The sequence below is a fragment of the Coenobita brevimanus genome, chromosome 87, assembly GCF_032717465.1.
Source record: "Coenobita brevimanus isolate Jiangsu-jjx chromosome 87, ASM3271746v2, whole genome shotgun sequence".
Taxonomy (NCBI): domain Eukaryota; kingdom Metazoa; phylum Arthropoda; class Malacostraca; order Decapoda; family Coenobitidae; genus Coenobita; species Coenobita brevimanus.
This window is the reverse complement of record NC_137040.1, coordinates 10,006,067-10,026,054: the sequence shown is the minus strand read 5'-3', so window position 1 is coordinate 10,026,054 and position 19,988 is coordinate 10,006,067. Positions and strand designations below refer to the sequence as shown.

Below are 19,988 nucleotides of genomic sequence, written 5' to 3'. Positions count from 1 at the left end.
TACAGATGCAAAGTCAGTATGTGGATAAAATTTACCTATCTTCCTAACTGTCAAGAAAACTTTTGGATGTTTTTCAGACACAGCTCCCAAAATTAGCAACTTAATGGTACAGTTTGGGATGGAAATTTGCCTGCTGTTACACTGTGTCAGTTTTACATGTAGGGCACGTCATCTCTTTTTACCCCTGCAAATCATATCAAAGTGTATCATCTATGGGCAGAGAAACATACCAAGCCTCTCAGCCTAGGAATATTATCCGCCTGAGGAAACAGAAAAGCACAGGAGATGAAGTTTTGGGTGAATTTTGTCCCCAGCTATACATCACCTGTGTGTGTATGCTTGGATTGAGTTGTTTAATGTGGCACTTGTTATACAGTACTTTTTTTTTGGGGGGGAGGGGGGGGACAGCTTGCTCATCTAGGACCAGTAGTTCTACATTCTTCACGTTCACATTGTATGACAAATGTATTGAAAAATTTCTGGATAGAAATGTTATCTGAAATTATCAGCATTCCCAGTTTGTATTTTACCAGTATTTTCTTTATGTACCTGTTACTGTAATCCCTTTATATGTTGTGTGTGAATACATATATATATCCATCCATCCATCCATCATCCAATCCTACGTTGCCCCATTAGGAGGGTAGGAGCCTGGGGCTAGGCAAGTTGATCCTGACATTTAAGATGAGAGTGACCAGCTTCACTCATCCCTGAGTGGTATTACGTGAGCAATAACCCCAACCATCCCTTGGATATAAACCTTCACCGGCTCAATCCGATTGGAGCGCCGTAATTACCCATTAAACCACCAGGCGCACTTATATATATATATATATATCTATATCTGTATCTATCTATCTATCTGTCTATGTATATATCTATCTATCTATATATATATATATATATATATATATAATGTGTGTGTGTGTGTGTGTGTGTGTGTGTGTGTGTGTGTGTGTGTATCCATCCATCCATCATCCAGTCCTACATTGCCCCATGAAGAGCGTAGGAGCCCGGGGCTAGGCAGTTGGTCCCGACATTTAAGATGAGAGTGACCAGCCTCACTCATCTCTGAGTGGCATTACATGAGCAATCAACCCCAACCATCCCTTGGATATAAACCTTCACCGGCTCAATCCGATTGAAGCACAATAATTACCCACTAAACCACCAGGTGCCAAAATTTGGTTATATGGTTACCACCCAGCTTAGTATATAGTTTCCTGGTTTATAGGAAACCATTTGGCTTGTCACTCAGTGTAGAGTCACCCACAGGCAGAAGGAAGAGGAAAGAATGAAGGACAGAAAGACAGAAGAGGGAGTGTAAAGTCACCTGTCGGCAGAAGGACAAGGAAAGAATGAAGGAAAGAAAGAATATATATATATACATATTTGTGGTAGGTGGTGGCGACCATCATCCACTCACTTGATGTAGTGCTGCCTACTTCTTCTGTAGCCTGTATCATTCTTTTTCTGTGCCTGTCCTCCTCTCTTCCTATTTCTCCCATCTTTCCTGTCACTTCTTATTGCTTTTCTTTCCTTTACAGGTGGCTTTACATTGAGTGACAAGCCTAATGGTTTCCTGTAAGCCAAGAAACCATTTACAACGCTGGGTGGTAACCATATAACCAAACCATACGTGCTCCCTACGTGTCAGCAAGTGGGTTGGTGGAGGGTTAGTGCCCCTCCTCGTAAAACAACTAACTCAAAGTCACATGGCCACCCCTTACGGGATTATGGCGTCTGGCAGTAGATAGGTAGATAGATATATGTGTGTGTGTGTGGTGGGGGTAGGTGGGAGCACTCACCATCCACTCACTCAATATAGTGCTGCTCTCGGGTGTCTGCCCTTTCCTCTCCTCCATCCTTCTTTCCTTCCATCCTCTTCTGTCTTTCTTTCCTTCATTCTTTCCTTCCATCCTCTTCTGTCTTTCTTTCCTTCATTCTTTCCTTCCATCCTCTTCTGTCTTTCTTTCCTTCATTCTTTCCTTCCATCCTCTTCTGTCTTTCTTTCCTTCATTCTTGCCTTCCATCCTCTTTTGTCTTTCTTTCATTCATTCTCTCCTCTTCCTTCTGCCTGTGGGTGACTCTACACTAGTGACAAACCATATGGTTTCCTGTACACCAGGAAACCGTTTACTTTGCTGGGTGGTAACCTTATAACCAGATTTTGGCGCCTGGTAGTTTAGTGGGTAATTACGGTGTTCCAATCAGATTGAGCCAATGAAGATTTATATCAAAGGGGTGGTTGGGGTTTGTTGCTCACATAATGCCACTCAGGGATGAGTGAGGCTGGTCACTCTTCTTAAATGTCAGGACCAACTGGCTTAGCCCCAGGCTCCTACGCTCCTTGTGGGGCAATGTAGGATTGGATGATGATTGAAAAAAAAAATTATATATATATATATATATATATAATACAGTGATCCCTTAATTCACGCGAGGGTTATGTTCCCAGACCCTTCGCGTATGTGGTAAATTTGGTATACATTCTGCCCATGTGTGCACGTAATTATGCATGTGTATTAAGTGTATTACATCTGAATAATACTGTTTATGCGCTACATACACCGTAGAAACTAGCATAAAGTATGATAAACAACAAAATTGTAGGAAATTTAACACTTACTGAAAACTGACAAGCACAGGCGTAGGTGGAGACACTTTAGCACAGTCTGGTGCACTAGCTATCACTGCCTCCCGTATGCTATGTTCTGCCTTCTTTATTGTACAAACAGTTGACTCATTCACTCCAAACATACGGTTCCAAGACAATTCCCTGTAAAGTCAATTCACCATTAAAACATGGACGATTCCACGTCAGGACAATTCGCACCCTGGACGATTCCCCATCATTCTATAAATATACTTATTATTGATTAATTAATACTTTAATAACTAATTTTCAGGAGGATTTTATACTTCTTATAAGTAAAAAACTAGTGTACTGTACTTGCTAAATAAATTGGTATGTAAATAAATGACGGGGAATCGTCCTGATGGTGAATTGTCGCCGACATTCTTTCCCTAGGTTGTCCAACATTTTAACTTTCTCTGTCAGCGACATCACTTTACGAGCCCGCTTTGGTGTGTTACCACATGCATCACTAGCACCACACTTAGGTCCCATGTTGACAAACAAGGCAAGCAGTCACTGGAAACCAGAAAAATAAGCCACAAATAAAGATTCTCCAATCACACACGGTTCGACCATCTGATTCAGACTGACTGTGTGGTGCGTGGTAGACCGACCTCCCTCACACACACACACACACACACACACACACACACACACATGTATGTGCACTGGCAGCGGGTAGGCATTTTTATATTTTATTTATTTCTCTTATATATTAAAATTATTTATTTGAATACTATAATTTTATGTTTTAATTATTGTACGAAAAATTCATGGATAACCGAAATTGCATGAAAAAAGTTCGTGTGAATTAAGGGATTACTATATATACTTTTATATATATATATATATATATATATATATATATATATATATATATAGACAGTACACAATCTCCTTTGCTGTACATGAAATTTTTTTTTAAACTGAAGAATATACCTATGGCTGTCCTAACTCTTTCACCACTAGGGAGCTCTCGTAACCTGACTAGGATAAGCGAAATTAGCTATTCAAAAAAATCCTTTATCTGAATGGATTCACATTATATGAACGAACTGAGTATTATGTGAGTTTTGTACTGGTACCCTTCACCATTTTTGTTCCTTTGCCAACAGCGTACTGGAGCACCACTGAGAGCTCAAGCTCGTCTACAGATCAACGTTGCAGTCCCGCATGTAGCAGAGATTCAGCCTGCTGCAAAATTACGAGAGATTATATTCCCCATATTATGGTTCCAAAGTGTGAGTTTGCATGTAATTATTTTGTTATTTGATTTCATTTATAAAGGCTGCAACATGCTTGCATGCATCAGCCTTGATCACCTATGACAGCCCTCGATGCTGCTTGATCTCTGGCAGACTCCCTATTCAGTCCCTTATTCCTGAGGTCACACTGTGTGACCTCATCCCAGGTCTTTTCTGGTCTGCTTCTCGCAACCCTATCCCCAGCTTTAACACTTATCACTTTCTGCACCCAGTTGTCATCCCCCATCCTCTTCACTTGTCCAGACCACCTCAGTCTACCTCTCCTTATCACAACACCAGAACACTCCAGTTCCATCCTTCCTCTTAACTCTTCCATTGTAAACCTTGACCACCCCTAGGCCTCGCATTCAAGGACACACTGCATATCCACCTAAACATTGTCATTTTTGTATATTTGAGTCTGCAAATACCCTCTTCCTTTACAGTCCAGGTCTCACCACCATGCAGCATTACACCCCTAACACATGCCGCTTACTATGATCCCTTAGCTTAGATGGAGAGCCCTTTTAGTGTCAGGAGAGGCAACAGCTCCCTGAACTTCTTCCAGCCACTTTTCACTCAAGCCACAGAGCTAGCTCCAACCCCACCTCCAGCACATAACATGTCTCTCAAGTAGCAAAACTCATCCATACACTCAAGGGACTCACCTGCAAAATCAGTCCTTTCATACCTGACAATCTCCACATGCTCTTCCTAACACACCACACCCATGTAATCAGCATTATCTCACAGTCTACCTCCAATACCACTACACCTTAAAGCACCCACCTGTCACAAACACTACATGAGATGGAATTACTTTCCACGCCCTTGTGGCAAACCACGCGTAGCCACTCACCCTCTTTTTAGACAGTACCACCACCAACCCTAGATTTTGTCACCCATCATCCACTCACTCAGTGTAGAGTGATGTCATATGAGCTCTACACTGAGTGACAAGCCAAATGGTTTCATGTACCCAGGAAACCATTTACAATGCTGGGTAGTAACCATATAACCGGGGTTTCTGGCAGGGTTAAGTGTCCCCCAGATTCTCCTATCCAAAATCACTTAATCATGGCAGTCATTTCAGAGAGCCACGGAGGGCCCAATACCTGCCCAGGGCCCCAACCAAATGGGCAGACTCGCATGGCCATGTGGAATGTGAGAAGTGTGAATGAGGAGAGCAAGAGGGTGGAAGTGATGAATGTGTTCAAGAGTGCGAGATATGGTGTGATGGCATTGTGTGAAACGAAGATGAAAGGGTGCGAAGTGGAGGAGTGGGAGGGTGTGAAATGTGTAAGATCAGAAATGAATGGGAGAGGAAGATGTAAGGAAGGAGTTGTTTTGTTGATGAAAGAGGTGTGGCAGAGTGGAATGAGAGACTACAAATGTGTCAGCTCGAGGTGTATGTTTGTCAAGTTCAAGTGTGAGAAGGTGAAAGTGGCAGTGATTGTAGCATATGCACCGTGTGATCACAGGAGTGAGAGAGAGAAAGACAGGTTTTGGGATGAGCTGGGTGAAGCAGTGGGAGAAATGCCCAGGAGCTATAAGGTGGTCATGATGGGGGATATGAACGGAAGAGTAGGCACTGGTCCTGAGGATGACATAATGGGTTGTTATGGGGTACTAGGAGAATGTGATAATGGGAATCGACTAAAGGATATGTGTCAGGAGAGGAGGTTGTGCATTTGTAATTTGTAGTTCAAACACAAAGATGCACATAAATATACATGGTATAGAGGAAACGGGGATCGTGTTGAAAGAAGCCTGATTGATTACGTGCTCGTAGAGAGGTTGATGATGGGAATGGTAGCTGATACGAGGGCTGTGAGAGGACGATGTGGAGGTCTGTCAGATCATATGATTGTAGTATACAAGATCAAGCTGAGAGGAGTGAGGTGTATCAAGAGAGAGAGGAGCAGTCAGGGAGAAAGACTGAAAGTTGAGAAGCTGAGGATCAAAGAAATGGCAGATGAATGCAGGACCAAAGTAGAGGATGAGTTAGAATCAATGAACGGGAATGAATTGGATCTGGACAGCCTGTGGAATGCATATAGGGATTGCTTGCTTAGGCATGCTTAAGTGGTGTGTGGTGTGGCAAGAGTATCAACAAAAAAGAAGGGTACGGCATGGTGGGATGAGGAGGTTAAGACAGCGGTGGAGGAAAAGAGGAAGAAGTGGCTAAAGTGGTTACAGGATAGGGGTTCAGTTGAAATAAAAACTAAGTATATCAAGAGCAAGAAGCACGTAAAGAGATTAGTGAAGAGGAAAAAGGAGGAGGTAAATGATGATCTGGGAAGAAAAATGAATGCAAACTACTCTGAAAATAGGAAGTTATTCTGGAGAGAGGTGCAGAAATGTAGAGGTGAAATCAGAAAGAAATGTAATGGTGTGAAGGATGCAGGTGGCAGGTTACTAACCCATGGAGATGAAGTAAGGACCAGATGGAAAGAATATTTTGAAAGCCTGATGAATGGGGATAGAGAGAGCAGAGCAGCTGTAAACATGATTGGTTTTTGGGGTGGACAGAGAAGGAATGCAGTGCCAGGAGACGTGACACTTGCACAGGTGAAGAGTGCTGTGAAGCGGCTGAAAAATGGGAAAGGAGCTGGGGTTGATGAAGTGTATGCAGAGATGCTCAAGTGTAATGGAGAGAGTGGAATGAAGTGCTTGTTGGAGATATGTAAGAAGGCATGGATGAGTGAAACTGTGCCTGCAGAGTGGAAAAAGACTGTGATTGTACCCCTGTACAAAAATAAAGGTGAGCGAAGTGAGTGCAAGAATTATCGTGGCATAAGTTTATCGAGTGTGGTAGGGAAGGTATATGGAAGAATTATTATAGAGAAAGTAAGAGAGATACCAGAAGTCCTAGTGATTGATGAACAGGGTGGCTCTAGGAGTGGCAGAGGATGTGTGGATCAAGTATTTGCAGTGAGACAGATAGCAGAGAAGGCTTGTGAGAAGGACCATAAGGTGTTTATGGCATTCGTGGATCTGGAAAAATCATACGGCAAAGTAGACAGAGAGGGACTGTGGAAAGTTTTGCGCGTGTATGGTGTAGATGGTAAGCTGTTAGGTGCTGTCAAAAGTTTTCATGATGGTAGCAAAGCATGTGTAAGGGTTAATGGGCATCTAAGTTAATGGTTCACGATAGGTGTGGGTGTGCAACAAGGTTGTTTGATGTCCCCATGGTTGTTCAGTATATATATATATGGATGGGGTGATGAGAGAAGTAAAAACACGAGTAATGGAGAGAGGGATGGCATTGGTAATGATTGGTGATAAATGGAATATCTCAAATTTGTCGTATGCTGATGATGCAGTACTGCTTGCAAGTACCGTACAAGAACTTGCTAGGCTAGTGCAGAGTTTTGCTGATGTCTGTAAGCGTCGTTCCTTGAGAGCAAATGTAGAAAAGAGTAAAGTGATGGTTATTGAGAGAGAAGGTGACTCCCAGTGTGATGTTACAGTGAATGGAGAGAGACTGGAATTGGTGAGAGAGTTCAAATACTTGGGTACAATGATAGAAAAGAGAGGAAAATGTGCAAAAGAAGTTGAAAGTAGAGTGACACAAGGAAGAAAAGTAGCTGGTGCAATGAAGGCCTTGATAAGAAACAGAGGCTTGAGTATTGCAGCTGCACGAGGCTTACGTGAGGGATTGTTAGTGCCAACCTTAACATACGGGTGTGAGACTATGGTGTGGCATGAAAATGAAAAGTCAAGAGTAAGAGCAGTGGAGATGGGACTGCTGAGGAATGTATGTGGAGTACAGAGGGTGGATAGGATACGAAATAATGTGATTCGTGAAAGGTGTGGAGTGAGAAAGTTGGTGGACACCAGAATCGAAGAGAGTGTCCTGAGATGGTATGATCATGTGGAAAGAATGGATAACAAGAGAGTGGTGGAAAAGGTATACCTGAGCAAATCTGAAGGAGGGAGGAGGCGAGGTAGGCCAAGGAGAAGGTGGAGATATATGGTAGATGAGTTCTTGAGGAAGAGAGGTTTGGAAGTCGATGAGGCTAGGGAACTGACAAGAGATCGAGCTGGCTGGATGAATGTTGTGAGAAGTGCATGATCATTGATTTTGGCACCCCTTGTGAGCATGGCAGCTTCCGGATTAACCCAGTCGGATACATTTGTGTGAAGCTGCAGAATGTGGTTAATGTTTTTGGCATATCTGGTAGAGCCAGGATTCCGGGGGCTTGAATGGTGAGTGAATGGAAGTGTGGCCTATTGGATTGGGCAAGTTTGTGCTGTCTGGACATTGCTACTCCTCACCCTGCCCTTGGGTGGGAAAGGAAGTCCGGATGATGATGATGATGATGATGATGATAATACGCTCAAGCCCTTGTGCCTAATACCATCTCTCCACTTCCTAAATCTTTCCTCCGCCTCTTTCTCACTCTCTGCAATCTACACCAAATCATCAGCATAGAACATCTCCCATGGGATTCCATCTCTGAAGTCACGTGAGAGGGCTTCAAGCACCATGATAACCAATAAGGGGCTCAAGACTGATCCCTGATGCACACCAACATTCACGGAAAACTCATCACTCAAATCTCCATTCTCTCTCACCTGCGTGCGAGCACTGATGTACATAGACAAAACGACTCTAACCAGCCACTCCTTGATCCCAAGCTTTCTCATTGCCCACTTGACCACCTCTGTAGGGAATCTGTCAAAGGCTTTCTCCAAATCAAGGAAAACAAGCACTGTGCAGATCTCTTTTCTGTCCTATATATTTCCCTGAAGCTGTTGAGTAATGAATATGGCATCAATGGTCCCTTTGCCTGGCATAAACCCAAACTGCATCTCATCAATATTCACTCCTCAAATCATGCCTTCTAGAACTCTCTCAATTACCTTCATTATCTGGTCCAAAAGTTCTACGCCTCTAGAACTCTCTCAATTACCTTCATTATCTGGTCCAAAAGTTCTACGCCTCTATAATTTTCTCTTTCCAGGGCATCACCCTTTCTCTTGTATACATTTACAGTCACACTCATTAGCCAGTCATCTGGGACAATACACTCATATATGATTGTATTTATCAAATCAGTAACTAACCCCACTCCTATATCTCCTGAGGCCTTCATCATTTCAGCAGTCAACCCTCTATATAACAATACTAATTGGAGAGAGCAGCAAATCAGTAAATTGTGTCTTTGTTACAGTCTCAGTTGTGTCATACACTACAGTACATAGGCCTGTCTAACACCAGTAGAGACATAACTGTACTGTATTTGTGCATTTACTGTGTTGTGTTCTCCAGGGAATTCATTACTGTTACTTATGCCAAGCTGTTGCAGTTGAGTGGATGAAGTGTGGCAGAGTGGAATGAGAGATTACAAATGTGTCAGCTCGAGATGTATGTATGTCAAGTTCAAGCTTGAGAAAGTGAAAGTGGTAGGTGGGGGCACTTGATGTAGTGCTGCTTTGCGTGTCTGCCCTTTCCTCACTTCTTTCCTTCATCTTCTATCTTTCTTTCCTTCATTCTTTCGTCTTCCTTCTGCCTGTGGTTGACTTTATGCTCCTTCCGTCATTCTTTCCTTCATTCTTTCCTCTTCCTTCTGCCTGTGGATGACCCTACACTGAGTGACAATCCAAATGGTTTCCTGTACACCAGGAAACCATGTACTACCCTGGGTGGTAACTGTATAACCAAATTATGGTGCCTGTTGTTTTGTTGAGTAATTACGGCACTCCAATCGGATTTAGCTGGTGCAGGTTTATATCCAAGGGGTGGTTGGGGTTTATTTGCTTATGTAATGCAACTCAGGGATGAGTGAGGTTGGTCACTGCCATCTTAAATGTCAGGACCAACTTGCCTAGCCCCAGGCAGTTACGCTGCTCATGGGACAACGCAGGATTGAATGGTGGTGGTGATGATGAAAGTGGCAGTGATTGTAGCGTATGCACTATGTGATGACAGGAGTGAGACAGAGAAAGACACGTTATGAGATGAGCTGGATGAAGCAGTGGGAGAAATGCCCATGAGTTATAAAGTGATTGTAATGGGCAACATGAATAGGAGAGTAGGCACTGGTCCTGTGAGTGATATAATGGATAATAATGGAGTACCAGGAGAGAATGACTGAAGAACATGTTTCAGGAAAGGAAGCTGTGCAGTTGTAATTCTTGTTTCAAATGCAAAGATGCACATAATGATGTGGTATAGAGGGTATGGATATCATGTTGAAGGAGCCTGATTGATTACGTGTTTTTAGGGAAATCAGTGCTGTGTAGTGTTGGTGATACGAGGGCAATGAGAGGATGATGTGGAGGTTTGTCAGATCATATGATTGTGGTATGCAAGATCAAGCTTAGAAGAGTGAGATGGACCAAGAGAGAGAGGAACTGTCAGGAAGAGAGACTGAAAGTTGAGAAGCTGAGGATCAGAGAAATGGCAGATGAATACAGGGCCAAAGAAGGGAAGGAGTTAGAATCAGTGAATTGGAATGAAATGGATCTGGACAGCTTGTGAACTGTATATAGGGATTACTTAGTTAGGAATGCTAAAGCGGTGTGTGGTGTGGCAAGAGTAACAATGAAGGAGAAAGGTACGACATGGTGGGATGAAGAGGTTAAGAGAGCAGTGGAGGAAAAGAGGAAGAAGTGGCTAGAGTGGATACAGAACGGGTTCAGTTGAAATACGAAATAAATATATTGAGAGCAAGAAGCACGTAAAGAGACTAATTAAGAGGAAAGAGGAGGAGGTAAATGATGATCTAGGAAGAAAAATGAATGCAAATTACTCTGAAAGTTGGAAGTTATTGTGGAAGGAGGTGCAGAAATGTAGAAGTCACAGTGGAAAGAAATGTGAAAGTGTAAAGGATGTAAGTGGTAGATTATTAATCCATGGGGATGAAGTAAGGACCAGATGGAAAGAATATTTTGAAGGTCTGATGAATGGGAATGGAGAGAGCAAAGCGATTGTTAACATGATTGGTTTCGCGGGTGTACAGTGAAGGAATGCAGAGTCAGGATGCATGACACTTGCAGAGTGAAGAACGCTGCGAAGTGGCTGAAATATGGGAATGCAGCTGGATTTGATGAGGTTTATGCAGAGATGATTAAGTGTAGCGGAGAGAACGGAATGAAGTGCTTGTTGGAGATATGTAAGAAGGCATGGATGAGTGAAACTGTGCCAGTAGAGTGGAAAAAGGCAGTGATTGTGCCCTTGTACAAAAATAAAGGTGAGCAAAATGAGTGCAAGAATTATCATGGCATAAGTCTGTTGAGTGTTGTAGGGAGGGTATATAGAAGAATTATTATAGAGAAAGTAAGAGAGATATCAGAAGTCCTAGTGAGTGATGAACAGGGTGGCTTGAAAAGTGGCAGAGAATGTGTGGATCAAGTATTTGCAGTGAGACAGATAGCAGAGAAGGCTTATGAGAAGGACCATAAGGTGTTTATGGCATTTATGGATCTGGAAAAAGCATACGACAATGTAGACAGAGAGGGATTGTGGAAAGTTTTGCGCATGTATGGTGTAGATGGTAAGCTGCTAGGTGCTGTCAAGAGTTTTTATGATGGTAGCGAAGCATGTGTAAGGGTTAATGGGCATCTAAGTGAATGGTTCACAATCAGTGTGGGGGGTGCAACAAGGTTGTGTGATGTCCCCATGGTTGTTCAATATATACTGTATATGGATTGGGTGATGAGAGAAGTAAAAACACGAGTAATGGAGAGAGGGATGGCATTGGTAATGAATGGTGATGGATGGAATATCTCAAATTTGTTGTGATGCAGTGCTACTTACAATTACCAGACAAGGGCTTGGTAGGTTAGTGCAGAGTTTTATAGAAGTCTGTGAGCATTGTGCCTGGAGAGTAAATATAGAAAAGGGTAAAATGATGGTTAATGAGAGAGAAGGTAACTCCCAGTGTGATGTTACAGTGAATGGAGAGAGACTGGAATTGGTGAGAGAGTTCAAATACCTGGGTACAGAGAGGAAAATGTGCAAAAGAAGTGGTGATTAGAGTGACACAGGGGAGGTAAGTGGCTGGTGCTATGAAGGCCTTGATAAGGAACAGAGGCTTTAGTGTTGCAGGTGCACGAGGCTTATGTGAAGGAGTGTTAGTGCCAGTTTTAACATACAGATGTGAGACAGTGGTATGGCACGAAAATGAAAGGTCAAGAGTAAGAGCAGTGGAGATGGTACTGCTGAGGAATGTGTGTGGGGTACAGAGAGTGGATAGGATAAGGATTAATGTGATTTGTGAAAGATGCGGAGTGAGGAAGTCTGTTGACATTAGCATTGAAGAGAGTGTACTGAGATGGTATGGTCATGTGGAGAGAATGAATTACATTAGAGTGGTGAAAAAGGTATATCTGAGCGAATTTGAAGGAGGGAGGAGGCAAGGTAGGTCAAGAAGGTGGAGGGATATGGTGGATGAGTGTGAGGAAGAGAGGTATGGAAGTTGGTAAGGCTAAGGGATTGACAAGAGACCAAGCTGGCTGGATGAATTTTGAGTGGAGATGTGCACGATCGGGGATTTGGCACCCCTTTTTAACATGATAGCGTTCAGATTTGGGGGAGGCGGTGGCTCAGTCGGTAAAGAGGCGGCCTGCAGTCCTACCGGACCCAGGTTCAAATCCCGGCTGGGGCAGGGAACAGTTTAAGGATTTAAATTTCACAAAATCAGACTTTACTGATCTACCAGAAGACCCGCCGACATGTCGTAAAAATACCCCCGCTAATACCAGTACACCAGTCCTGTATGAGACAGCCCTAGCATGTATTCAATATGAACGGTGGGTGTTAGCGCCGAAGTGGTGACATGTAGAGGTGTATGGTATGTAGGAGGACTACTGGGCCTTGAGAGCAGGCTGTGAAGCCTATGCCCAGAGTCGGACACATAAAAAAAATAAATAAATAAATAAAAAAATAAATAAAAAAAGATTGGCTCTAGCAGATCTAGTATATGTGAAACTACAGAATGTGATGACGTATTTTGGCCTATCCGATGGATCCAGGATTTCGAGGGCTTGATTGGTGAGTTAATGGAAGCATGGCCCATTGAACTGGGTAAACTTTGGCTGTCTAGACGTTGGTATTCCTTACCCTGCACGGGGGTGGGAAGGGAGGTCCGGATGATGATGACGATGAACCTTTTTTAATATATGAGGAGGTTGTCCAGTTTGCCCAGAGTTCAGTTTACTGGAATTTGGTATAAAGAGGCTTTACTTTACACTTCAGAATGTATAGTGAACATTTATAAGACATAAGAACACCAGTAAGATTGCTTGGTATCATTGATCTATTATAGTCTTACCTCATCAGTTATTATCACATGGGACAGGGAGACTCGGAGAATGATTCTGTTGTATCCTTTAGGACATGAATCAGATGAGAATGAATTCCGTGTTCCACGTTGCACCTTTTGTGTTATTGGAGCTTCAGCTTTACTCAGATAATTTTTCATTGATAGTTATTTATCAAGGAGGAAAATGTGGATCACCATCATTATCATAAAATTATGGAGAGCAGTATGTAATTGATGTATGAAAGGAAAACTGCTGAGTGCTGCTTTTTTTTTTTTTTTTTTTCAGTGGCAGCAAAGCATTTGTTAGTTTAGCTGGTTTTGAGAGTTATCAGTGATGAAATAAGACTGGGATATAAATTATGATTTCATGGTTGTGTAGTATGTGTATGAATGGAGTTGAGAGAATGATCCAAAGATGAAGGGTGGAACAGTGAATGGAGCCCTTAAACCAATACAGTACTGTTCATATACAGTAATCCCTCCAATATCTGACGTAATAGAGCCATAGGCAGGTCTGGATAGTGGTCCTGCCCGGATATTGGGCCCCAGCTTATGGACTTGTACTTATGGACCCTAACTCAGAAAAACACCTATACAACTCCCTTTGGACATGCATAGCACCTATTTAAGACCCAAATCACACCAATAAGGGACATAAAAGACTGAAATAAATGCAAAAGAAGCATAAAATGAGGTTTTTGAGGAAGGTTCATACAATATTCAACATTCTGGGTACTTACAAGTCCCTGGCTCCTGGACTGGTAGTTATGGACCCTACCCTAGCCTAACTCAGAAAAACACCTTCCTACTGCACATGCATAGCACCTAAGACACAGCATATTCACACCAATAAGGGACATAAAAGAGTGAAATGAGGTGTTTCAGGTAAGTATAGTATGGAAAATACAGTAGAGTACAGTATGAAACATTCTGCCTACTTACAGCAAGTCCATGGCCATCTCGATGAATAACTGCCTCCTCTCGGACTCTGACAGTAAGAAGGATTTCCTGAAGCACTTGCAGTACACTGTTCATGAAGTCTTGCACTGAACTTAGTCATTCGCACTCAGAAGTCCATTCTCTTCACAGTGCGCACTCTTGTCTAACTTATGCTCCATTGTAACTTAATAAGTGTTGCACTCTGCACTTTAACTCTTTCCACTCTTATAACCATTTTCTAAAGCAAAAACACATAAGTCTATTTACGTTAAATTTAGTTCAAAAATTGTATTTTCATTCACAACTGTAAATCCTTAACACAATGCAGTTTTTTTCACTGCACAACACTGGAAATTCCCGTGTGGTCTAGTGGAGAAGTCCTTGGCGTCTATTCACTGTCAGAGTCCGAGAGTATCACTGGCAGGTGACCTAGGGGTGCGTCGCTGGGTCGTGGTGATGGCGTACCCACTGCAGACGACTCAAAGACAGACTTAAACTCACGTCGAGTGGTGACTCCACCGTGGCTGATGTGCTGGGCTGTGGCTCGGAGCATGAGGGCCTGTCTTGGGGAGGCAACAGAGTGGAGCCAGGGCTGGGCACAGCGGGGGTCACGGGCCTGAAAAAACTGTCAATCGTTGATTGATGCAAGGAACGATGATTCTGACGATTGATGATGCGCTGCCTGAAAGCACGCACTTCCTCCACAAGTCCCAAGCGCCCCATCTCCCTGTTGCAGTCCAGGTGTTCCAGGTAGTCCAGAACGAACTCTAGGTGTTCCCGGAGTGCGCTTAGCTTGGGGATGGCTGGAGTTGTGTCATGCTGAGAGGAGTCCGCATCATCGTTGCCGTCCTCGACGGAATCTTCAGGCTGGGTACTGACACCTGCAACTGAAGATGCGATCTCGATATCAGACAAGGTCTGATACCCAGGATCGCCCTCGTCGTCATCCAACCACTCACGCACATCCTCCACATCAACATCGTCGCCATGCGTACGTAGACGTGCATGGAAGTCATCCACATCAAAACCTAGGAAATCGCACTTCACATCCATTCTGAGAAGCAGACGAGACCAACCATTTTCTAGAGTCTTGACAGGGATTTCCTTCCATGCACTGGCCCAGTTGTAGATTGTGACTTGATGTTATAGTGGCGAAGGTTTTCCAAAGTCCACTGGCCTCGCGTGTCCCGTCCCTCCCTGCGCTCGTCCTCGTCCTCGAGAACAACCATCACCTCATCCAGGAACTTCCTTTAGTACAGCCTCTTCGTTGCCACGATCACTTCTTGGTCCATTGGTTGGATGAGAGCAGTCGTATTAGGTGGCAGAAACATGCACCTAATCCGGCCATTCTCAGCCACCAAGTCCTTGTCACACGGGTGGGTAGGTGCATTGTTGAGGAGAATGAGGGCCTTTACCTGGTCGCGTGGGATTCCCAGTGTCTCCGTCTGGTAATGTATGACCTCCTTGACGAAATGGCGGTGGAACGAGTCTTTGAAGATCTGGGCTGTAAACCATGCCTTCAAAGAATGGTACCAGACGACAGGAAGGACATCCATCACCCCACGAAGACACCGAGGCTGCTTTGCACGGCCAACAATAACGGGCTTAAGCCAGTGCATGCCATTAGCATTGGCACAACACAAAGCAGATATCCATTCCTTGGAGAGCTTGCAGCCAGGTACACGCTTCTCCGTCTCCTCGGCTAGAGTGTTCGTTGGCAAAGAACGATAGAATAAACCATTTTCATCAGCGTTGTAGACTTGACCAAGAGTGAGGCCCTCCCTGTCGATCAAGCCCTTCACCTTGTGCCGAAACTCGTCAGCTCCATCTTCGTTAGCGTCCAAAGCTTCGCCATGAGCTTTACGGTTGGTAAAGCCATGCCGTAACTTAAACGTGAAGAGCCAACGCTTGGATGCCTTGAAGTCTAGGGCGTCGTTAAGCCTGGTGAACTTCTCAGCAGCAGCCTTCAGCTCTGTACCACGTACCATCACACCAGCAGCACGTTGATGTCGATACCAAATCAACGTGGAGCGGTCGACTTCAGCAAACTTGGTAGTAAACATCACCTTCCTCTCCACGTTGCGTTTGCTTCTCGACAAGAAGTCAGCCGTGTACTGCATGAGTTTGTCTCGGGATGTCTTAATATCAAACAAAGTAGATCGGGCCAGGTTGAACTCGCGGAGGATGCGGTAAGAAGACCACCCCGCATCTACTTTCTCCAATATCTCCCGTTTCTTCTCCAGAGTCAACACCACTCTCTTCTTCTTCTCAGGCGGCGGGGCCATCATCACACACACGAAGGAGAGGCACGAGAGCAGCAGGAGTGCCTGCAGCAGGTAAGGCACCACCACAAAAGCAAGCATGTGGGCAGCCATGACAATGAGCGTACACTTGCGATGAGAGACAGGCAGAAAGTGGGGAGGATGCAGGGGCGCTCTAGCGGACGTCGGAGGAATGACGCGCCACAACAAAGCTGTCCCGCGCCCCGCGTGCTAAGTTCAAATTAGGGGCGGGGAAAAAATCTCTTTTTTTTTTTTTTTTTTTTTTTTTTTTTTTTTTTTTCCCCGGACCATTTTGGGAATACTGGATCCCGGGACGATTATGTCTGGTTAGTGGGGATGTTCGGATATTGGGCTTTTGGATATTAGAGGGATTACTTATGAATGTTAATGAATGGAGCGTTGGTAGTCAAGTAGTTAGAATGGCTCATTTGGAGTGCTGACCTTTCATTAGTTCAGTCCAGTGAGGTGACTGGAGGTTTTTCAGTCATGTAATACTAAAAACGAATATACTGTGCAGTATATTGCTCATTTGCTCCTAATCAAGCCTCATACCCCTGCACCTCAGAGGGGGTAAAATGGAACTGGCTGTTGCTTCTTTTATTGCTATATTTATTTTTATGGTAAGCCCTCTATTTTTGGGTTTATGTGTGGCGGATTTGCAGGTGGCAGGAAAATTCAAAATATTTTATCCTATATTTTGGCGACTAAAGTCTCACAATTGGCAAATAATTCCCGAACATAAACCATGAACCACTGTTACCAAACAGAAAAATTTTAGACCAAACGGCTTTTAAAAAGCCAAATTTGAGATACAATAATCCCTGGATTATCTGTTGTAATAGAGCCATCGGTACATCCTGATATAGATGAAATCCGGATACAGAGCAGTATTCAACCTGCCAATACCCCATCCGTACCCAGCTTCTGTGCACAGTACCCCTCCTAATAGCTTTTCAGCTATTGAGACATCAAAAAACACATGGTAATATCCACTATAATGTTAGACACTAAAAAAACATTGCATAAACAATAAAAATTAAACAATAAATATCTAAAAAATCCACAGTACTCACCACGCGGTGAGCAGTGGACAGGTGTCATAACTCGCTAGTCTCCAGCTGATGTTGTTGTATTAAATGTCAGGTGCTGCCTCCTCCTCCTCCTCCTCTAATCATCATCATTGTCATCATCATCATCACCACTATCATCATCACCATCATCATCAGTCACTACCATCATCATCATCATCATCATCATCATCTTCACCACCATCATCATCATCATCATCATCATCATCATCATCATCATCATCATCACAACCACCACCACCACAACCACCACCACCACCATCACCACCACCACCATCACCACCACCACCATCATCATCATCATCATCATCATCATCATCATCATCATCATCATCATCATCATCATCATCACCACCACCACCACCACCACCACCACCACCACCACCACCATCATCATCACCATCATCATCATCACCATCATAAATCATCACCATCATCATCATCATCATCACAGTCATCACCACCATCATCATCACCATCACCATCACCACCACCATCATCATCATCATCATCATCATCATCATCATCATCATCATCATCATCATCATCACCACCACCACCACCACCACCACCACCACCACCACCACCACCACCACCACCATCATCATCATCATCATCATCATCATCATCATCATCATCATCATCACCACCACCACCACCACCACCACCACCACCACCACCACCACCACCACCACCACCATTATCATCTCCATCATCACCACCATCATCATCTCTATCATCATTATCACCGCCACCTCTTCCTCCTCCTCCTCCTCTGCTGGAGGTGGGGGACATGCGGCCACCGCTGCCGCCCTGCAGGAGACTGAAGACAGCCACAAGCTCACATCTAACAGCGACTCAGTGGCTGTCGATGTGCTCAGTTGTGGATCTGAGAGTGAAGACAGGACAAAGTGGTGGTGGTGGGGAGAAAAGGCTCACATACGTGGGGGTGGCAGGCTTGAAAAAGGAGCCAATCTTGGTCTGGCAATAGGTGTGACGATTCTGATGGAGGATGACATTGTCCCTGACTGCTTGCAGATCCATCACCAGCTTGTGTGGCACCAACTCCCTGTCGCAGTGCGGGTACTCGATGCATTCAAACACCTGCTGTATGCCGGCACGTAGCACACCAAGACGAGGGAGTGGTGGGGTGCTCAGAGTCAGGGACCTCATCCACGTTGCTGTCCTCTGTCGGCCCCGCAGAGACACCACCGGTGATCTTCTCATGAGACAACGTCTGATAACCAGGATTGCTGCCGTCATCATCCAGCCACACCCTCACATCATCGACTTCCACATCCTCGCCTGCCGTATGTAGACAAAGGTGGAAATCGTCTACGTCAAAACCCTCAAAGTCATGTGAGGCCTCGTATCCCTGAAGGGGACGAGACCAACCACTTTCAAGGGTTTTGATGGAGATTTCCATCCAAGCATCTGCCCATTTGAACACCGTAGACTAGATGTTGTAACGGTGATGATTTTCAAAGGTCCACTCCCCATGTGTGTCGACTCCTTGCTTGTCCTCTAGCACCACCATCACCTCGTCGAGGAACCTCCGACAGTACAGTCTCTTTACTGCCACAATAACACCTTGGTCCATTGGTTGAATGAGAGCAGTCGTATTAGGTGGCAGAAACATGCACCTGATATGACCGTTTTCAGCATCCAATTCCTTCTCAGATGGATGTGTTGGGGCATTATCGAGGAACAGGAGTGCCTTCACTTGGTCGTGAGGGATACCAGGTTCCTCTGTTTGGTAACAGATAACCTCCTTGACAGAGTGTCTGTGGAACCAATTTCTGAAGATCTTACTGCTAAACCAGGCCATCACAGAATGGTACCACACAACAGGCAGGCTTTCCATCATCCCACAGAGACAGCATGGCTGTTTTGTGCATCCAACAATAATGGGCTTGAAGTGCTGCATCCCATTAGCATTGGCCAGCACAAAACTAAGACTTGCTGTTTGGACGGCTTCTGACCAGGCATAGTCTTCTCCCTCTCTTCTGCAGGGTGTTGGTGGGCAAGGAAAGGTAGAAGAGACCAGTTTCGTCAGCGTTGTACACTATACGAGAACAAGGACCTCGTCCTCCATCAGGTGCTGCACTTTCTAGCAAAACGGCTCAACATCCTCCACTGTCGCGTCCAAAGCCTCGCCATGTGTCTTGTGGCCAGTAAGTCTATGTTGAAGTTTGAATCGGAAGAGCTAACTTTCGGATGCCCTAAAATAGTTTATGTTGTGTAGATGTGCAAACTTCTCGGCTGCTGCCTTCAGTTCGGTCCCACGTACAGCATGCTGGCTCCCCATTGTTGACAGAACCAAACCAAAGTTGACTGGTCGATGGCAGCTTGGCGAGGCTGAGACATCACCGTCCTGTCGCCCTTCCGAATGGCATCATTGTAGTCATGTCTGTGCTGAGTCAGCTTGGTCTGTGATTTCATGATATCAGACAAGGTTGAACTGGCCAAATCATATTCCCGCAGAATGTGTGAAGTGGTCTAGTCTGTGTCAACCTTGCTCA

General features: G+C 44.4%; 1 protein-coding gene across 1 annotated transcript in view; it reads left to right on the top strand.

Moving 5' to 3' along the window:
- The window catches only part of LOC145410992 (lysosome membrane protein 2-like), a 183,480-nt gene that overhangs the window by 133,544 nt on the left and 29,948 nt on the right, over positions 1–19,988 (top strand). The window contains exon 9 of the mRNA XM_080281051.1: positions 3,754–3,879. Coding sequence (XP_080137177.1) covers positions 3,754–3,879 — 126 coding nt within the window. The remainder of the gene's footprint in view (positions 1–3,753; positions 3,880–19,988) is intronic.